This window comes from Globicephala melas, chromosome 17 (assembly GCF_963455315.2).
Source record: "Globicephala melas chromosome 17, mGloMel1.2, whole genome shotgun sequence".
NCBI classification, from domain to species: domain Eukaryota; kingdom Metazoa; phylum Chordata; class Mammalia; order Artiodactyla; family Delphinidae; genus Globicephala; species Globicephala melas.
In genome coordinates this window covers 49,041,137-49,058,797 of record NC_083330.1, presented here as the reverse complement: position 1 = coordinate 49,058,797, position 17,661 = coordinate 49,041,137, and the positions used below count along the sequence as shown (strand labels likewise).

The 17,661-nt window shown below is 36.8% G+C and overlaps 1 protein-coding gene across 2 annotated transcripts in view; it reads right to left on the bottom strand.

Annotated features, from left to right (window-relative positions):
• Positions 1-17,661, bottom strand: part of OXR1 (oxidation resistance 1) — a 451,238-nt gene that overhangs the window by 361,446 nt on the left and 72,131 nt on the right. For both annotated transcript variants that reach the window (XM_030863081.2, XM_030863084.2), the window contains exon 2: positions 7,822-7,995. In XM_030863081.2, coding sequence (XP_030718941.2) covers positions 7,822-7,844 — 23 coding nt within the window. In that variant the 5' untranslated portion in view covers positions 7,845-7,995. The remainder of the gene's footprint in view (positions 1-7,821; positions 7,996-17,661) is intronic.

The window sequence follows — 17,661 nt, the reverse complement described above, 5'->3', positions numbered from 1 at the left end:
AACTGAGGTTTGTAGCTCCACTTTTTGTTTTCTATTTAAGAGACTAATATAGAATAAAACACATACAAATCAAAAAAAAATCCTTACCACTATCTGATATTATAAAACATATCTGTTAATTTGTTTATTTGTCTTCAGCACTAGAATGTAATTTTAATGAGAGTAGGGGCTTGTTTCATTTATTATTCTATCCACAGCACTGAAAATTGCACATTGTAGGCACTCAAAATATTTGTTGAATGAAGAAATGCATGAATATAACCATAAAAAATTCTAATTTACATAAAAATAATGCAATTAAAATATACTAATTTATCTCTGTACAGGAATTATTTTTAGATTCCTATACAACTCATAACAATAAACCTATTCTTTAGAAAAAAAACCATAAAAACAAGTATAAATGAATAAATCTAACTCTTTTAATGACAATCCAATTGACCTGAAAAGTGTTTGATTTTTTTTTTTTCTCAGTTGAACTGGAATAGTTTTAAAATCAAGCTGAACTCCACCACTCACAATAGCCAAGACATGGAAACAACCTAAATGTCCATCGACAGAGGAGTGGATAAAGAAGATGTACCTATATACAATGGAATACTACTCAGCCATACAAAAGAATGAAATAATGCCATTTGCAGCAACATGGATGGACCTAGAGAGTATCATACTAAGTGAAGTAAGTCAGAAGGAGAAAGACAAATACCATACTATATCACTTATATGTGGAATCTAAAACATGACACAAATGAACTTATCTAAGAAACAGAAACAGACGCACAGAGAGAACAAATTTATGGTTGTGGGGAGTGGGCGGTTGGGGGAGGGAAGGGCTGGGAGTTTGGGATGAGCAGATGCATTATATATAGAATGGATAAACAACAAAGTCCTACTGTATATCACAGGGAACTGTATTCAATATCCTGTGATAAAGCATAATGGAAAAGAATATGAAAAAGAATGTGTGTGTGTGTATATATATATATGTGTGTGTGTGTGTGTGTGTGTATATATATATATATATATATATATATACACACACACATATACTCTCTCTTCCCAGTACCTTAATATACTAGTCATTGATTCAACATGCACTTACCACACTGAGAAATACTCACAGTACCTAACCAGCTAAGCCTGTCCTATCACTCAGAAGCTCTCATCTTTTTTTCAGTTCAAAGTGTTGGCTTTATATTTATGGGTAACCTTTTTATTTTTTCCCTCTTCTCCAATAGTAGGCTGTTGACAATTGACTTTTAACCTTTACTGTAAAACTCAGGATCAAAACTCCCCTTGCAATCTCTACTTAACCACATTTTTCCCCCCTGTGGGTTCTGATCCCTCCAGAAATAGAGACAATTCAAATCTCTGCTTCCTCTGCCACTGCAGATCCTGTCCCTGAGAGCCTACCATTTAACAGTGTAAATAGGACAAGTAGTTTGCAGTAGAGTGGCTAAGGCAATTTTTTTAATATTTACTTCTTTTTTTAATTAATTTTTATCGGAGTATAGTTGCTTTACAATGTTGTGTTAGCTTCCACTACACAGCAAAATGAATCAGCCATACATATATATATATATATCCCCTCCATTTAGGACACTACAGTGCATTAAGTAGAGTTCCCTGTGCTATGCAGTATGTTCCCAGCAGTTGTCTATTTTACACATAGTATCAATAGCATATATGTGTCAATCCCAATCTCCCAATTTGAGGAAAGATCCTGATTCTTCTCCTTCTCCCCCTTCCTTAGAATAAACAGGCTGCTCCATCTCTCCAGAATTTTTTTTTTCTCCTAAATGCAGGTGCCAAAGAATGATATGGAATGATACATTTCTTCATTTATTCATTAAAGAAGAACTTAGATAAAAATATTATAAATAATGTGAATAATCTGACAAACCAAATTTTGCATCTTTTTCAATTCTAGGATTCTAACACACTATATTTGGATAAAGAAGATAATTCAAATTAGTTTTAATCTCCTATTACAGCATTACTGAACTTCCCCACATTCATAATAGCATTTTATACTACAGGCATATTCAATAAAAACCATTCACTGCTTCTAAATTTAGTCAATATCTCAATAACTTACAGAATTCAGACTTTTGTTATATTTCCAACCTATGGGTATGCGTGATAGAATATTTTGTTGACTTTTGATAAAATTCTATTAGTCAAATATAAGAAAATATTTCTTTGACAATTATCAGCACATTTTCAATGTTAGTGAGGTTAAACATCTGGTGAAAGGGTTAGCATACATGATGGGTCCTTTTCTAAAATAAAAAAGGAGATGAGTTGACAAGACACTTTCTCAGAAATCCCATATTTTCTCCAGAGCCTTGATGTCTGCAATTCCAGGAGCTGCAACAAGATAGGGCCTTGCCAGGTACTCTGAATGGCACAGTACCTTGTGACCCAGCAATGTTTGAAAATTTTTCATCTCACGAGAAGTATCAATATTTACAATAGTAAAAACAAAAATTAGAAAACATATGAAGGTCCAATCTGGATGGCTGAAATAAATAACAGTACTGCCATACAGTGTCACCAGACTTTACACGTGATGATGTCACTTTATACCCTTCAAATAGAGAGATGGCTGTAGAAACTGTTCAGTGAAAACAGAAGATGGCAAAATATCATGCATGGTTTGAGTCCATTTTTGCAAAAAGATGTGAGTATATGTAGAAAAGAATATATCTCACATTTATAACAGTGGCTTTCTATGAATGACAGGATTTCGTTCATTTTTTATTTCTGCTTTATAATTGTAGAGCGTTTAACTCTTTGTAACTAGCATATTTCTTAATTTTTAGAAACAAATGCAAGAGGTGCATTTGTATTTCTGAAAAATAAAGCATTTCTTCCCAAGCAGAAAAAACAAATATCCATTTTGATTTTCAAAACACCCTGGACATCCTCTTAGAGCGCTTATCACATTAAATCAGTTATTTGATTACAGTCATCGCCCTCGCTATCTGCAGGGGACTGATTCCAGGACCTGCCAAGGATATCAAAATCCACCAAGCTCGAGTCCAGTACAGTTTCCACATATGCAGATACTGAGGGCCAACTGTATTTATTGAAAAAAATTCCCATATAAGCGAACCTGTGCAGTTAAAACCCACGTTGTTCAAGGGTCAACCTCACTTAGTCTTCCTAGCCAAACTATAAGCTCCTAAAAGAGCAGTTATTACTTTCCACCAACACCGCTCTGTGTTTAGCATATGGCACATTACAGATGCTCAACTGATTTTGACTGCCTGTTTGGCTTCTTGCTTTCATCCACTATCCTCTTCCTCCCCTACCTGGCTCTAGTTGAATTACCTTCACCTCTGTCAGGTGCCATAATGTCTTTAAGACACCATAGGGCAAAAGCTGAAGTGTGTGCAGATATCACAATGAAAAATAATTTGGGGTCAAAGAGATGTCATTTGGCAAAGTAAGTTGAGCCACTACTAGAATCTCTCTCTAAATGCTGACCTACATATGTACAGTAACACTAAAATAATGGAAGCTGAGGGTGTAAGATGGTCTGGGGAGGCAGGAAGTACTGGATTTAGCAGTGGAGGGTCTCTATGAGACGCGCACTTGAAGAGCCACTTCAGTTGAACTACAGCAAAGAGCTGGCATCTCTCTGTTGTGCTTCTTTGGTATTACGCTGAAAACCTGACAATTTCTACCCTGTAACATAACAAGTGGAACTAAGATTTACATTTAGTAGTATATTTAGTAGTTAGCTCACTTTACGGAATTTTGGAACTAAGTTTCTGCTAGCAACAACCTCCTTACCGCCCCTCAGAAATCAGGGGGCTCATTCCACATCCTGCCTTGCTAATGCCTGCTAGGGTTCCTGGTCCGCACACTCCCTTCCTTCCAGGACAGATGCCAGGATATCCCTATTGGAGGAAATTAAGGGAAGCATTCTGGTTGGAAATGGGAACTAGGGCGCTTGCTTTGAAGCCACACGCGCAGAGCAGGGATATTGTTTTCACACCGAGAGTTTTTGGTTTTACAGGGGTAGTGTAGTGGTTAGGAGCACTAAATGGCTGGCGGCCTTCATCTCCTAACTCTCTACTCAGTGGCTGTATCATATTGGGCAAATTACTTAACTTTCTGCGCCTAACTTTTCCATTTGTGGAAATGCAAATAACAATATTACATTCCTAAGAAGGTTGTTGTGAGGAGTATATGGACAAAGTATCTAAAAAAAAGTGCCTAGTACATGGTAAATGCCATGTAAATGTTCACTCTTGATAATATTTACTTAGATTGCATGTTGTAAAAAGTGTATATTTTAAAACATTACATATATGTACATATAAAATGTTTATATATATTATATATGTACATATACATCTTATAAAAACATTTTTAAAAGGAGGGATTGAGGATGATTATCAGAAAAGGAAAGCACTGAAATTTCTTCCAAGCGCTTCTCGGCATCATCGCTCTTCCCTCTTTGTGCTATAGACATAGGATCCTTTCTCAACTCTTTGTACCTCCTCATGTCCCCTGCTAATTATCTCTGCTACCAGCAACCATTCTTTCCCTCAGATCATAGCCTCGAACCTCTCACCTGGCTGTGGACGTCTGCAATGGATTCTGTACATCCCTCTGTCTCCATCTTAACCAACGTCAACTCAATCATTGTCTCCCTCTGGTAATTATTTACTAAAGACAAAGATTCATGAAACACCCGTTTTGTGTCCCTGTGTGACTCGTAATCAATTCCCACCAACCTCCTTACCTGATTAACACTTCATAATTTCCCAGAAATTTGGAACTTTCCTAGATTGTATTTCTTTCTGAGATTCTGCATGAAAGGGCCAAGTTATTTTATATTTTTTCAGGGGTCATACACATAACTTCTAGAGCAAGAAGTTTTTTTGGTTTTAATATGTAAAAAGACAATTTTCTTATACTGGTATTTCAAAGCTGGGAGGATTGCTTGGATAGTTGTAAATATGAATGTAAGTATCTTAACCTATATTTTCTAAATTCCTAGGTTATGTGTGGGGATCACAATTAGGCATCCCTTCTCCCATTAAGCCTCAGAGTTAAATTTTAAAATCAACACACGGTTATGGTCAGGTATGTACAAAATCATGGTAGGCAGAGCAAACTATTCACAGATTGAAGTAAGTTTTGACTATAAAGGCGGTGCTAACATTAATGAGAAAGCCAAGCTGAGGAGAGTCTGGCAGACATGGAACAGAAGAATCAGAGTGACAAACACTGACAGTGCTCCTCTAACTCCTCGCCACGAAGAAGCTGCCCTGAGAAACAGATGGTGGCATGTGGCAGATACATCCCTTATTGACAGGTAATCCTGCCAGGCGCAGCCTATCCTGTTTCCTTTGAACTCCGGAAGCGTATAACTCTCCTTGCCATGACAACGTGACATCAGCCAAACTTCTGATTTAGATTCTCAGATAGTTTGCTGTAACAGTTAGAGGATGCACTGGTCAGGCCAAAGCAAGCATCCCGCAAACTTAAAAACTACCTACATATTTTATTTAAATTAGTAGTCTGGCAACCCAGTTTATTTTCCAATGTCAGTATTTTCACATCTTAGTTTCTGGATTTCAAAACAGAGAGCCAGACCCTAGACTATAATAATTTCACTAAATTAATGTAGATCTGTGAGAAATTCTCACAGAGAATTGATGAGTTACCATGCATCTGTATTCAAATATTTATAAGATAATGTTTCCCAAATTGTAGATGAGAAATGTTAGGAAATAAAGAAGAATTACAAAGGTTAATGTGAAAAAAGAAGATTAATGATTTCTAAACTGGGTGTAAGTGAAATAAATCAATGATTTGTTTTGCATATCTTAGATTTCCTTTCTATACTTCGTTCTTGCCGGTATGTGGGGAGCCCAAATTCTAAGAGGGAGAATGGAAGTGCCAAATGGCACACAGTTGTATGAAGGGATGACACTGGTCAAACAAACTAAGAGCTCCCTATATGGAAATCTAACATGGAACATCAGTTGTGGCCAGAATTAAGGATACCATCGAATGAAAATATCCAAGAATTATCTCTGTAAAATCTGAACCTTTAACATGGAAAGAATTCTAACAAATTTAAGATATATGAAATCTATAAGATACTCTCATAATTTTTACTTTTTAACTTTTAATTCTCTTCTCGAATAAAAACATTAATTTCCCATTGAATTACCTGCTTTGCATTTTTTTTCACTCATTCACACAGCACAAGTTTATAGAACATCCACTAAATTCTAAGAGCCAGGCTGGACAATTGGACTGGAACCACAAGATACAATCTTTCTCTTTGTGTGGCGTTCACTCACATCAAGGTATCTGTTCATTGAGGTACAAACCAAGGACAGGCTCCTGTGTCAGCCTTGTCCTGACTCTGTGAACCAGGCCACACCACAGCCCACCTTGAGCTATGGCAATCACATGTGTGTTTTAATCTCCCTCTCCCTCTCCTGCTTCTTACTCATCTTCTCTTCCCCCAACCCTCTCCCTCCCCCTCCCCCTCCTCTTTCTTCTCCTCTTCTGTCCCCTCCCCTTCCTCCTTCTCTTTCTTTTTCTTCTTTGGTATGCAGTCTTCCTTGTGAGGATTCACCTCCAACACACACGTCTGCCAGGCGTATAATTCTTTTAGGGGTTTGAATGGGTTCACAAGTTTTACAGAAATAGTTTAGTTTTTAAATTTTAACGATAATTTTATTTTCATAATAATATAAAAGGAAACATTTTGCAGTAATAATTCATAACTTAAATGTTTTTTTCATTTATTTTTACAGAATATATTTCAGCTTCTTCAATTATTTTTTTTTTCCAAACTGAGATCCTTAGCACCCAGTAGGGACCCAAGGATACAGTCTAAGGCATCCATAAAAATGGGTCCCTCAGAAATACTACTCTAAATCTAAACAGATGATTCCATCCTCTGCCCTAAAGAAATTGTTTACTTAACTAAAACTAAATGCATGGAATTACACTGCAGAAACTAGTCTTTAATCTGATGCTATCTATGGTTCCAGTACAAATTGAAGACAAGGATAAGATGGGCTCTTAAGGAAACAGAAAAGATTACCAGGTTTTTCTGACATTCACATATTGAATACCGTGAATTTGTATAATATCACTTGTTCAGCTCTTTATATACAGAAAAAAATCCAAGGTTCAATAAAATGGCTTAAAATTCATCCCTGCTAGTACTGCTCTTCATTGCCAAGGAAAAGTTGTTGATTATTTGCCAGAAAAATATCTTCATGCTTTTTTAAAACCACGAACAGCTTTTAAACATGAAGTGTAAGTCAGAGATTATTCAGAATGCCAGCTGTTTAGAGGTATCAATCTATAAAGGAAATTTCTCTTCCATATTTGAGTTCTACTCAGTTTAATTTGGGTAGGTCTGTTGAAATAGGAAGTCTGAAGAAAAGTATTGATGAGAAAATGTCTATCCTACCCTTAGAGCCACGCTTACAGCTTGTTAGTCCTGAATCTGGGCATATCACAGAGGATATGAATGTTGAAAGGATATTATATTCCTATCCCTCTCTCTCCCAGAGTGTGCGGAAAAGAAAGGCAGTGGATATCACGCGGATTCAGTGGGAGGCTTGAACCCTTTCCAGAGTCCCCAGACACCACTGAAAGTGCCAGACTTTTGATTCTAGGTTGCCTTCCTCACCCTAACATAGGACAACAATTTCTTGAAAACAGATTTTTAAGTTCTCTCCCTGTTTTAGTTCTGACCATACAACTTATAAAATATTGCTTCATGATATACGTGTATTTGCATTTAAAGTTAGGAAGTCATTCACTTACCATGATAAATTAGATACAGACATTGTAGCAATTTCTGGAGGACTCTTGTGGCACAGTCTTCTCTTGGTTTCAGAGTAGGGAATGAGTAGATCAAGCGGACAAGGCCACCAGGAATTTTAGCTTGGCTACCGCAACGATGCACAAACCACTTAGCTACTCACAGTCTGAGAAGACCTGGAAAGAAAAGGAAGAAAATGATATCTTTAGTACCTGATCTATGTAACTTTTCACAGATTTATTTCATCCAGGTCAATAGTTTTGTCATGGTATAAGTCACACAAAAGAAAATATGAATTTTTTTCTTAAAATATAAGACATGTCATAAACCAAAGAAAATTAAATCAAGTTTGTGATGAGCTGAATGCTTTTTCTTGAAAATAAATTGAAAGGTTAATAAAATGTTAATTCCCTGAAGGAGAGAATACAAGGAGGGAAGAGAATATAATTTTTAGAGGCACTGAACTTTTTCCCCATAGGGTCAATCAATTATGCTTTCTAAATCAGTTTTATATACTTGTGATAAAAAGATCAGATCAACATCTTGATTAGTCAGTAGCAGATACTGGAAAAAAAAAAGCTCCTTGGCACAAACTGTTGTCCTATCCAAAGCTTTAATAAAAAATCATTCATTACTACATCCGAGCAAATGAAAATTTATAATGAGTAACACATGGGAGATAAGCAGTGTGATTTTACATAACAAACAGTTCCACACACTTTTTTTGCAGCATATACTGTGTACAGTGTTCTATGATCTTGAACCAAAAATTTTCTGAGGGTGCAATCAATTCCATGATACTATTTTAGGCACTTTCATTAGTTCAGGTCATTAATCCAGTAGTGTTAACAAACATTCATTGAATATATACTATGTGCATTTAGTCTATCCTAGGTACAGCTCAGGGATAAAGATAAATGGCACATGAATAAGACATTGTTCCTGCCCTCAAAAAAAGTTTTATGTAAAAAAGATACTTGTAATGAAATAGGATAAGAAAGGTTTACACAGAGTACATGGGAGCACAGAAGAGGGGCTTCCAACCCATTCAAGAGATTTGGGAAGGATTTCTAAAGAAAACATGCCCCACACTACTACCACTAGGTTTGGCTGCAAGTTTCAAAAACAAATCTTGAGTCTTAACAAGTCCAAGGTGCATATAGCAACTCCGCGGACACCAGAGATGTAGGCTCCTTTTCTGTTGTCTCATCAATCTCAACAAGTGGTTCCCCATCATGCTCCAAGTAGCTGCTGAGTCCAGGAAGTGTGTCTGCATCCAGCCAGCAGAAAATAGGAAGAGGGAAAGAAGGATGCACCGTAAAATTGACGCATGAAATTTCTACTTTCATTTCATTCACTGGAGTGTAGCCACATGACCACTCCTATTCTAAGGGAGACTGGAAAATGCAGCCATTATCCTAGGCAGCCATCTGTCCAACCAAAAACCAAGGTGCCTATTAGAAAGGAAGAGGGGGGAAGTGGGTCTTGGGAGAAAACTAGCACTGTCTGCCATCATGATTGAGACTCTGTGACCTTTACCCCCAATATTTTATGATGCTGCACCTACTGCAAAGTGACAAACATGGGACAGAGGGGAAGTGGAATTGATCCATTGTTCACTGGTAATTTTACATATTTGATATGTAATTTTAAATATCAAACTTCTTCAGTTTTCTTAAGTCATTCCTAGAATCAACAAAATGTTTTTTGTTCCCCACTATTTACAAGGCCCTAACTAAGTACTAAGGACACAAAGATGAATAAAACATAGCCTTTGCTCACAAAGAATTCACTGTCTAACACAGATGCCATCACGTAAAAAATAAAACAAAATAAAATGCATGCTGAAAATCGTTGTGTACGTTCAAAGGCATACAAGAAGCTATAGGGGAATAGAGAAAGTACCATAATTCTAATGGATTCTAATTTTAATAGACCCTGCCTGCTTGTGGCGTAAGCAGCTAGAAAGTCCGTTATCTTAAAGCATCTTACAGTCCAAGAAGCTTTCAAGTCCATCCTGCCCTTGGGTAATTGTTAACACATATGGGCTTACATCTATTAAGGCTATGGGAACTCCAAATTCTGCTCCCCAAACTGGTAACTGCAAACTCTCACAATCTGTATTACCTGATTCTTATCAAGCGTTTGGTTACCACCCCTCCCCTCCCCCCCCAAAAGTATGTAATACTGTCTGACACAATTCATCCTTCTAGATATTCTTAATTCTATCTTTAGAGAAATGTATGTCTGGATGTTATTATTTTAATACCTAACTAAATTACTTTTACTGAATTATACTTTGGTGTTTGGCCAAGAGTTTGCACTGAGGGACATCACTGAAGAAAATAATAAGTAAACAAGCAAAATCCAGGCCTGTGATATCAGCTATTAGGTATCAGCTAATAGCTATCAGCTATTAGGTGAAACATTAGCCAACACAAAAATATTGCCCTCACAAGTACTCAGTGGAAAAATGTGCGAGATCTCAACATCGGGAAAACCATTGTCCTAAACGTCTGGTTTGCTTCAATCTGGTTTGCTTGAACCCTATTCAACAACAGGGGTGCATTATTGCAACTTATGCTTATTTCCTTGCTTTAACTTATGGGAAGCTTTGAAACAAATTTATGATATTTCCTTAAGAACTACATAAGGCCTTGAGGTCTGCTTTTTTAGTGCTAATCCATTTTTGCATTTTTTGCCAACTTTAATCTTTAACCTCTTTTTGATAAACATACACACGTATACACACTATATTTATGTAAATACATATAAAACCATCCCCAACTCTGTTTTAGAGTGAGAAAGGGCATAACAAAGACCACAGTTCCAGATATGTTTGCTTCTGCAAAATTAGGAAATAACAAGCAAAGAAATTTGATCCAGGATCTTTGATCAAGCCATATGAAACTGTTGTTTTTGTAGGTCAAAAATGGTCAAATATTGTCAGTGTACATGGTACTACTTAATGTAAGTGAAGAGTCGACCAAGACAGCCTCTTATCATTCCCTTCAGCCTGACTAAACTTTAGACAGGCTTTTTCTTGACTGTGGGCCGCTGACATCCCCTTTCTTAGAGCATTCACCTTAGGAAAACTGCCATCGTAAATTCACTCTCTGCCCTTCTTCCAGCCTCTGGCCAGTTTTACAACCCAGGAATGTTCTTCTCCAGGACCTGAGAGCCATCCCTTTGAAATGTAAATGTAAAGGGAGATAGCACTCTATTGCCCACTCTCTGTGGGAGGACAGGAGCCTAACTTCCATATGTACCAATCAGCAAAGACAGATGCCTAATCACATTGACCAACCTCCCCCTAATATCTTCCAGTATTTTTCTACTAGCTCATCCCAGCACTTAAAAACCTTCCTGACTTCTGTTTCAGCAGAGTTGAGTTCAGTCTTTCTTCCCTATTGCAATAGTCTTGAATTAACTCTGTCTGGTTCATTTTTCTTTGAGAGAATTTTTTTTTGTTCTTGTTTTTTTCATCTATCTATCTATCTATCTATTTATTTATGGCTGCATTGGGTCTTCGTTGCTGCGTGTGGGCTTCCCCTAGTTGCAGTGAGCTGGGGCTACTCTTCTTTGCAGTGTGCAGGCTTCTCGTTTTGGTGGCTTCTCTTGTTGCAGAGCACAGGCTCTAGGCGCGCAGGCTTCAGTAGTTGTGGTACACAGGCTCAGTAGTTGTGGCTTGAGGGCTCTACAGCACAGGCTCAGCAGTTGTGGTGCATAGGCTTAGTTGCTCTGCGGCATGTGGGGTCTTCCCGGACCAGGGCTCGAACCCGTGTCCCCTGCATTGGCAGGTGGATTCTTAACCACTGCACCACCAGGGAAGTCTGTCTTTGAGAGAGCCTTGTTTTTAGTCCTTAAAGTTCAGAAAAATTTCCTAAGGTGCTGGCAATATTGTTAAAAAGCATAATCTTTTCTTAATGTACTTTACCTGCAATCACTATCAACTTGGATTTTAATAAGCTTATATTAAATGTGGATTTGTAAAAAAAAAAAAAATCTTAAAGAGTTGAATTTTTCTGACTTTAAACCTAGATGTTTATAAAAATAAAATATTTGAACACAAAAAAATTCATAGTGACCATTCAAAATTACAATAATCACTCTGACATTCACTTTGGTATTCTGGCACCTTTTACTTTTATTTGCATCTTATAACTATTTTACTTATTTCTTCAAGGATATGCACCTTGAGGTACTCAGTAAAGTTTACTGAGTTGAAAAATGCACACAAAAAAAGCCTGCTATGTTTGTATTTTTTTAAAATTTTATTTATTTATTTATTTATGGCTGCATTGGGTCTTCCTTCCTGTGCAGGCTTTCTCTAGTTGCGTTGAGCAGGCGCTACTCTTTGTTGCAGTGCGTGGGCTTCTCATTGTGGTGGCTTCTCTTCTTGCAGAGCACAGGCCCTAGGTGCTCAGGCTTCAGTAGTTGCAGCACGGGCTCTAGAGTGCAGGCTCAGTAGTTGTGGCGCACAGGCTTAGTTGCTCTGCGGCATGTGGGATCCTCCCAGACCAGGAATCAAACCCGTGTCCCCTGCACTGGCAGGCAGATTCTTAACCACTGCGCCACAGGGAAGTCTCTGTTTGCATTTTTATGATGCAGAGTTTTTCAAAGGCCTTGTTACTGGGCTTGTTATTCTCTTAAGTGACATTTAAACAATTCATTGCTTATCAGTGCAAACGTTCCAGAGGAAATATCTTTATGATCTTCAGGCAAGTTTAAATTTTCTGTTTATTGTGATAATTCACAATCTTTATACTAATCCCAGTATCAATCTCCACACTGAAGTATGAATTTATAGCTTTCAGCCAAAATTCTAGCATTACTAAGAGCCACATTCTGCCCCTTTGTCAAAAGGGAAAAAGAGTATGTCTTCATGGCTATAGAAATGTTTCAAAATATATGGAATGATTTGACTTTCCCTGAATGCCCAGCCAGGATTGTAAGTTATAAGCAAATGCACAACTGTACTCTTTAGGTTACTCTTTTAGCAAAATGTTAGGGGAAATGGCATGTGAATTCAATACAAGACCCTTCCCTTGGCGGATTCATTAAAAATGTGAATAGGGCTTCCCTGGTGGCACAGTGGTTGAGAGTCCGCCTGCTGATGCAGGGGACACAGGTTCATGCCCCGGTCCGGGAAGATCCCACATGCCGCGGAGGGGCTGGGCCCGTGAGCCATGGCCACTGAGCCTGCGCGTCCGGAGCCTGTGCTCCGCAACGGGAGAGGCCACAGCAGTGAGAGGCCCGCGTACCGCAAAAAAAAAAAAAAAAAAGTGAATAATACTTGAACAAAACAGTGGATTATTGGGATTATACTTTAACAAAATAATTCTTTTAATCATTTTATTCATGAATAAGATTCTAGGCTTCAAATCCAGCTGAAAGGAATACTATATTCTCATACGTTCATTTAGTTGAAATTACTTTGTCATTTAGTTATATAGCATTAAAGAATTTTTGTAAAGTGATTTGACTTAAGCAAAAGAAGTGTTTTCATAACCTAGTCCATAAATACAGGTACTTTTGCATCTTTAAGATGTTAAAATTCCATGAATATCCGTTTAAGCAATCTACCATACAATAAAAGTATGTTCTTATATATCCCATACTTAAGACAGTAAACCTATAAAAAATACTTGGAATAGGAAAGGAAAACGATTAAGCGTTTTTGACCATAAACACTATTGCGTGTACATAAGTGAATCACATTGCTTTGCCTACAGAAAAGAGAGCTTGGAGCTCAAAGGTGATACTAAACATTATAGGATAATTTCAAACTGGGTGAGACCATTGGATTTTGTTTAAATGATGTATTGTGCAGGTAATGAGGTACACATATACTCTAATTCCACTAAAGGCATTATAAGAAATAATAGGCATAAAGTGAAGAATAAAATGCATTAAGGATAGAAAGAACATTTTTATGCCAAAGATTCAAAATAAATGTGAGCAAAGAGAATGATCAAGAAGATATCAGAATATTTTGAGTTTTACAGAGTGGTTTCCTCTTTATTACCACATCAAATCAAATGGCTTTTCCTTGCTTTCTGGTCCCCCTATAAACTAACACTGATATTTCCAAACCTAGATTCCCTACCTCTGGTTGAGCTTCTTTGCTTACTGTGCTCATTCCTAAGCCCTGACTGTACTACAAAGCTCCGATTCTTCTCCGTGGCCTGATGTTTTCTTTCCCCTCTAGTTGCATGTATCCAAATTCTTCAAGAATCAATACAAGGCCCACATATCCTGTGAATTCTTGTCTCAGTTTCAGGTGTCTCTGATCTCCCCTCTTCCCCTCTTTCTGAACTAACCTACATCCAATTTAGCAATTAAAATATATTGAGCATTAAAATGTATACATAACTTTTCATGTATATGTTATTTTTACTTGCTTAAATAGACCATAATTTTGCAAAGGTCAGGAATTGCCTTTTATGTATAAAAGTATCAAGTATTCTCCAGGTGTTAATAAACTAGTGGACAAAATGCAATGCCTTAGCAGCAATATGATTTGAATGACTGAAAAATAACAGTTCGAACATTAACTTTTTTTCTTATTTTATTCTCTTATTTGTATTACTAATTTCAGGACCTCCAGGACTTCAGGAGAATATAAGTTAATCTTTATCCTTAAAGAGATATCCTATGGATTTCTCCTTATATCAAACTCTTTCTCTCTACCTATCTACTATAGGTAGCCTACATACACACTTTTTTCCTGTACCTTGCTTTTTCACATATGTACATAATTATATGTACACACTTTTTCTGCACCTTGCTTTTTCACATATGTACATAATTATATGTCTATATACAATATTTCCTTATCAATTCACATATAGAGATGCCTCATTGCCTTTAAGGATTATAAAGCATTTCATTGAATGGATTTACTCTAACTTATTAGCCTGTCTCATACTGAAGGAGATTCAGTTTGCATCTGATATTCTGCAATTACAAACAATGCTGCAGTGTATATCTATTATCTATATCTATCAATCTATCTATCTATCTATCTATCCAGCTATCTATATTACAACGCAGATACATATTTGTGGATAAATACCTGGAAGTAAGGTTTCTGGGTCAAACCGACGCGTATTTTTACTTCTGAAAGATACAGGTATATTGCCTTTCATAGAAGTTGTACCAATTTGCACTCCTACAGGCAGTGTATAAGTTTAATCTTTCTGACACTACTGCTCCTTAGTGTACCAATAAACCTGGTAGATTTTACAAATACACTTCTTGAAGTGTATTCATTGTTCAAAACAGAAATACTGTTCCACACAACCAATTAATCCCTAAGCCTGGTTGATTCTACTTTTGAAATATCTTTGGAACATGTCCATTCTTCTCCATTCATACCACTTCTGTCCACTGTCTTCTGATGCCTGAATAATAACAATGACTTCATAACTAGGTCCCCTTTCTAGTTTAGCCTTCATGCAAAACATTCTCCCGCAGCACACTATGGGCTGAGTGGTCTTCATGGAAGGCACTCATTTTCTACATAAGAGCAGTAGAGAATACAGAAGCAGAGATGATGATGCCAGACAAATCTGGGTATGATTTCCATCTGTGCTCCTTGTAACTTATGATCTCAGGAAAATTAAGTACATTCTCTTGGTTTTCCTTATTTTTAAAATAGGAGCGTTAATAGTCTTTTTCTCATAAGATTATGGTGAGAATTAAAATAATAATACATAAAAGGACTTAATATTGTCTGGCACATAGTAAGAGGTGAAAAAATCATAATGGTAATGATGATGATAATGATGAGGAAGAAGAAGAAGAAAGAGGAGACACTGATTACCTTCCAAGTTGTTTTTATACCCGACTGATACCTAGCCCAAAAATACAGTCTTTGCAGAGGGTTGAGAAATCCCACACGTTGAAACTTCAGATTAGCATGGATGGTAACCTTGGAGACAAGCTAATGCAAAGCTTTATGTGTTCTTTCGCTGCAGCGCAGCTGTCATTTTACTTGTATTAAAGCCATTTCATGGGAGGTATTAGTATTCAACTGAGCATGTCAGTAATTGGTCTAAAAGCATTCATCAGAGAGACCTGGCTATATTTATGATTATCTAAGTACCCACTTCCAAAATAACCCCTATGTTCAAATTATAGGAAGCACTTATCATAGGCAGAGAAATAAAGGGTTATGTGTCTTAGAGTAATTTTTAAATAAATTTAACACACGAAACAAAGATCCCCTTAAAACTGTTTGAGATTATTTTCTTCAGAATAAATGACCGTACCAAACATTGTTAGAATTTTCTGAGGAAAATTCATTTTACTCTTATTCGAACTATAAGGATGGTTTTTCCACCTGTGCTTTCACGCTTTGATCTCATCTTCTCTCGAATCATTATGTAGTTATAAGCTTCTCTGTTGCCTACATCTTCCAACTCCATCTCTTCCTAGTTCTATTCTGTGTCCCTGATTCTTTAACTCTTTCCTTGTTGTGAGTTCAAACTATTCCTTTTTCTTATTTCTTCCCTTTACTGACAAACTCCACAAAATATTACCTACATTCACTGTCTTCTCTTTTTCATCACCCTCTTTTGCTTTCTGGTTTCTGCTCCAATATTCTCATCACCAGTCAACTAGCCAATATTCAATTCCAATAGGCTTCTGTCAGGTGCCACTCTCACTGTTCACTTGTCCTGAACTCTCTTTCTTTGACTTCCAGGATGCTGAAACATCCAGGCTCTCCTAATCCTCTCTGTTCTCTACTAATCTATCATGATTCCTCCGTTTCCTTTTATGTCAAAATTCTTCAAAGTTTTGTCCAATGTGACCTTCCCAGTAGATAATTCACAAAGTTCTGCCTATGGATCTGATCTTTATTCCTGACTTCCAGAATCATTTTTCTGCTTATTAATTAAACAGTTGCCAGATCTTGTGTTGTTGTTGTCGTTATTGTTGTTTTACTACTTAATAATATCAAGTCATTGTTTACTTTTTATTCCTCCTACCACCACCCAAGTTCAAGCTCTTATTATCTTTTGTCTTAACCATCTTTTTTTTCAGATATTTTAAAGCATCTAAAAACATATCAGCAAATAAATAATAAAGCATATTTAAAATCTTAAGGTGCACCAGTATTCTAATTGAAAAACAGAGTTAAAAAAAATGTTCTTTGGACAGTTTAGTGTTTGATGAGGAACATGTCATTTTCTGGAAAACACTTGAAGACTCTCCCCTGAGCGCTAGTCTTCTCTGATACATAGTTTTCAAATCACTGGTCGGAAATGGTTGCGTTGGCTGTGAACTTGTCTCTCACCCTCAATCCATATTAGAAATTAACTTTATTAAGGCAAAGCACTTATGTACACAAATGCCTTGTTTAGGAAACCTCGAATGATTCCCTACCACCTTGAGATCTTCTCCCATATTGTCTATCCTCTATTTTCTGGCTTGTCTTCACTCATGTTGGATTACCATTGTTCAGTGAATTTGTTTTCACCCTCTGCTGTAGGCCTATCACAGAACTCTGTACACATTGGAACTAGTCAAAAATACTAAATTGAATTTTCAGTTCAAAACTCAAAATTTTCAGGTGTACATTATTGTACTCAAGGGTAGCACTAAATAAGTCTTTTAAAAAGTATGCTACATCGAAACTGCCTAAAGTTTTTAGAATTTACAATACATTTTGATGAGTCACTAAAGGTTCAATCTAATGTGGATTGCCTAGTAGAAAGGACTGCCAAAACTCAGTTTAATTAAAAACAGAAATAAACAAAGCAGCAGAATTTTTTTCTAAATAAATCTTTCAAGTGAAAAAATATCTTAGGCACACTTAACGAATCTTCCTGTAG